The 4,344-nt window shown below is 40.5% G+C and overlaps 1 protein-coding gene across 1 annotated transcript; it reads right to left on the bottom strand.

Annotated features, from left to right (window-relative positions):
- Positions 1-626: 626 nt before the first annotated feature.
- LOC126615923 (disease resistance protein At4g27190-like) lies at positions 627-2,458 on the bottom strand. The gene is made up of 2 exons (XM_050283849.1): positions 1,009-2,458; positions 627-814 (listed from the first exon to the last, which is right to left on the bottom strand). The coding sequence occupies exon 1, from the start codon at positions 1,931-1,933 to the stop codon at positions 1,013-1,015; it is 921 nt and encodes a 306-aa protein (XP_050139806.1). The 5' UTR covers positions 1,934-2,458; the 3' UTR covers positions 627-814; positions 1,009-1,012.
- Between the last annotated feature and the right edge of the window lie 1,886 nt (positions 2,459-4,344).

Consider the following 4,344-nt stretch of genomic DNA (forward strand, 5'->3'; position numbering starts at 1 on the left):
TCTTCTTTATTTCTTACCTCCCTTTCTTTCATAACCCTTCTCCATTCTCATTTTCCTCGTATACTCATATCTTAAGCACAAAAAGGGAAAATAAAAAACTAGTTATCAAACGTACCACATTTGTCTTTCAGACCAACTAATTAGCTAGCTAAACCAACTTCTTCTATTATCTTATTGATAATAACCTTCAAAGTCTTCAAATAATTGTGGAGACTAGTTTGAATAGGCTTGTCTTTTCCCTTATTTAAGTATCACGCTTTAAATGGCCTAAAATAAGCCCTACTAGTAAAGGTGTGATGCTAATTAATCTGGCTTTTAATTAAATTCATGTTCGGTCTAGTCTGTTCAATCAAACACCACCTAAAATTTCTTAATTTATCTGTCCGAGATAAGAACAAGGCTACAAATTAAGTTTGAATTGTCAAAACTATAGTACAATCAAAAGAACTAGTTGATATCATATGTGAGTTAGGCTAATTGATAAAATAGTGTGTCTGCTCTTTTTGCAGCCAAGTTCAAATTCCGATTTTCTTATATTAGAGTAACTAAAAGTGTTGTCTTTTCAACAAATCAAAAATGTAACATATCATCTCAAAAAGTACAACTATGGACAAGGAAAACTCTACCAGAACAAAGTTGTTAGTGTCTTAAAAAGTAAAATGCACCAACAAACAATGGAGTTATTATCTATGCATTACATTACAAACAGCTAACAGACTACTGCTACAAACAAGGAGATGAAACCCATGAACTGTTTCTGGAACTTATTCTTGGACTTGCTCACCACCTTTGTACGTATCTCACATCTTCGTGCCTACAAACAAGCAAATTTCCAAATTACGTTAAGAATCCGACAGAAAATACATTTACTATATAGCAATTTGTGCACATGAATACCATTGCAATTAAAAAAAAAATGGCATGGATTGTTGGATTCGTAGATGAAACTACGTAAACTTGAAAATAAAAAAACTACAAGAGATGATGCTAGGACACAATTATATTTACCTATTTAATCCTCCATCGGCAGCACTGCGGTGTCTGCGCATGCTTGAAATCGTTGCTGAAGACAAATCTTATCTGCATGAACTTGCCATTTAAGACTTCTCCACCACTTTAAATCTCCTCTGATCTCTTTAATAGTCACTGCATCACGGGCTGCGAAGGGAAGCTTCACCACCCTGGGGCAGTTGCTCACCACTATCCTCTCTAGAGCTGACAGTCCTGCTTCCCTTGAACAGATAGTCCTTAAGCTTTCCATATCCCTGACTTCAATGGTTTTCAACTTTGGAAGCGTTTCAAAGAAATCTTTCGTGATAACCTGCTTCATCCTCCTGCACTCACTCACCTTGATTTCTTCGAGGTTTGGAACCAGTCGAAGTATAGCAAAAGATATGAGGTTCTTTAGAAGTCGACATCCCACCACCTTGATGGTCTTTAAATTTCCAAGGCATCCTCTGGGGACTATCGTGTCCAACAAGGTTGCTAAGTTATCCAGGTGACTCAGAGTTCCGTGCTCCAAATTTGGCAATGTGCTCCGAAGAGTTGTTTCGCCGACTAACAATGTAGTTATGCAGTCACAATTTGATATGGTGAGCGACTTCAAGTTTGGCAGGCCACACAAACTCTTGTTAGTAATTATATCAGATAAACTACTTACACCTCCGCACGTGAACAGGTCCAGGGAACTTGCTGTGCACAATAGCCCCTCGAGGCCTCGTTGCAATAGGCCAACTCCTCGAAGGATGACTCTTTTCTCATCATGCTGAGTCGGTAGATAGATTGAATCGCAGCTGCTTGGACCAATCCGTATGGTGTACTCCTTCAACTTCTCAGCAAATCGAGATTGAACCTCTTTTATATCCAGGTCATTTGACACAGGGACCGAAATAACCATATCAAATAACTCTGCCAGAAGTGTCAAGCTGATCATTCAACGTTTTCACCAGCGCAGTCTTCCTAGAACCCCTTCCATAAACAGCAATCCTTGTGATCTCTTTAACAGCCAAAAGTTCCATATGATGCTTTAGGATCTCTGGTGCTTTCTGACCAACAAGAGAAGGCGCCGAAATATGCTCAACCACTATATCACTCGGCTTCCTATCTTCTATAGGTATTGGAAGATTGCATGACTCCTTGGTAACTTTTTTCATCTCATCACGCTTCTTTGCTGCAGTTTTGCTAAGGTGGTACTTGCGGCGCATGTTAGAGTCAAGTATACACCCCGGGCCAAAGGGATCATCAATGGGATCTGCCTCCAAAAGTAGCTGGGTTTCATGTTCAATCCCCTCCACCTCACATTCGATCTTCTCAACCCTTTCAAGCCACTCTATAACCTGGCAAGGGGGTGCTTCCCTTCTAATCTTGATACATCGATATTTTCTGTTATATCATACTTTCGGCGAGAGATCTTCTGCAGCTCTTCCTTCAAAGTTTGGACGTTTTTGTGGAAAAATTTCAGGGTGGCAAACAGTGACAACACGGAGTTGCCTTCACACCTACTAACTTCAACAATGGAAGCGCCCAAGGTTTCCATGGTTTCACAATATTATTACTTGGTTTTTTTTTTTTGGGGGGGGGGGGGGGGGGGGGGGGGGGGGGGGGTTCAGAAGGGACAGGACAATAGAGCGGGTGGGAGGGGATACCCTATTCGAGTTATGGGAGCTCAGATAGTTGCTTTGAGATTTGAAATTAATCGTTGTTAAGCATGTTTTTATAGGAAGCGTTACTTTGGCCATAATGTTTTAGTCTCAGAAACCTACAACCAGCAACATAAAGAAAAACGAAATCATTGAGGGACGAATGAGAAGCAAGGGAAAGAGAAGGAAACAAGAACAAGAAATAAGTTGTTTTTACTGACGTCTGATAACCTTACCTTTTTCCTGACTTCAATATTCGATGCAGTTTGCAAGCCCTGCGCTCGGTGCTCTCTTCTGCATTCAGTGCTATATTCAACCTCTCAGCAATTCGAGATTGAACGTTTTTCATATCCAGGTCATTTGAACAGGGACCCAAATGACGACATTAAATAACTCTCTGCGAGAAGAGTCAGGCCAATAATTCAAGGTTTTCACTAGCGTAATCTTCCCAGAACCGCCCCTTCCATAAACAGCAATCCTTGTGATCTCTTTAACACCCAAAAGTTCCATAAGCTGCTTTAGGATCTCTGGTGCTTTCTGACCAACAAGAGAAGGCGCCGAAATGTGCTCCACCACTATATCACTTGGCTTCCTATCTTCCGGTATTGGAAGATTGCATGACTCCCTGGTAAGTTTTATCACCTCATCACACTTCTTTTCTGCAGTTTTGCTAAGTTGGTAATTACGGCGCATGTTAGAGTCAGGCATACCACGGGCCAAAGGGAACATAAATGGGATCCAGGCTTCATGTACAATCCCCTCCACCTCACGTTCCACTCCATAACTTGCTGAGGGGGGTGCTTCCTTTCTAATCTTGATACATCGATATCTTCTGTTATATCAGCGAGAGAGCTTCTGCAGCTCCTCGTTCAAAGTTTGGATATTTTTTCTGGAAGTTTCTCAGGGTGGCAAACAGTGACGACACGGAGTTGCCTACACACCTACTAACTTCAAGATAGCACCCAAGGTTTCCATGGTTTCACAATATTAGTAGGTTTTTTTGGGGGGTTCAAAAGGGACGAAAGGACAATAGAGCGGGTGGGAGTGGATACCCTATTGGAGTTATGGGACCTCAGATAGTTGGTTTGAGATTAGAAATTAATCGTTGTTAAGCATGGTTTTATAGGCAGCGTTACTTTGGCCATAACTTGTAGTCTCAGAAACCTAAATAAGCAACATAAAGAGAAACGAAAAAAGTCTATGTATGAATAAGAAGCAAGGGAAAGAGAAGGAAACAAGAACAAGAAGAACTTGTTTTTAGTGACATCAAACATAAAGTTCAAAGTGAGGAAAGTGTGATGAAATTTCCAACTTGGCTTCATTAACTTTCCTTAGTTATTTACATCACAATGTGAAGCAGGTCTTCGATTTAGTCGGCCTTCCCGGCTCCCTGATATTCAAACAAGAACAATGCAAAGTATGTAATGACAGTCCATACTATATGGAGTGGGAGATGTGATATGATGTTCCGAGATTGTGACAGAATGATTGGCATTGCATATAAATCGAAAATTTGAGTAATTACACACCAAAATTTTCCAGGTTTCTTGGAGATGACTGAGCCATCATATTTTGAAACTATAGAAGCTACAATCACAAAGAAAGACCAGGTCTTCTTTTGTTGGACATACATCTTTTCTTAAACGGTATAAAAACTGACTGAGAATATCTTACTGAAGCTGACTGACAGTTGAGATAAGTGAGA

This window comes from Malus sylvestris, chromosome 3 (genome assembly GCF_916048215.2).
Source record: "Malus sylvestris chromosome 3, drMalSylv7.2, whole genome shotgun sequence".
NCBI classification, from domain to species: domain Eukaryota; kingdom Viridiplantae; phylum Streptophyta; class Magnoliopsida; order Rosales; family Rosaceae; genus Malus; species Malus sylvestris.

Coding starts and splice junctions, on each gene's coding strand:
- LOC126615923 (XM_050283849.1), bottom strand. CDS start 1,933: ATGATCAGCTTGACACTTCTGGCAGAGTTATTTGATATGGTTATTTCG.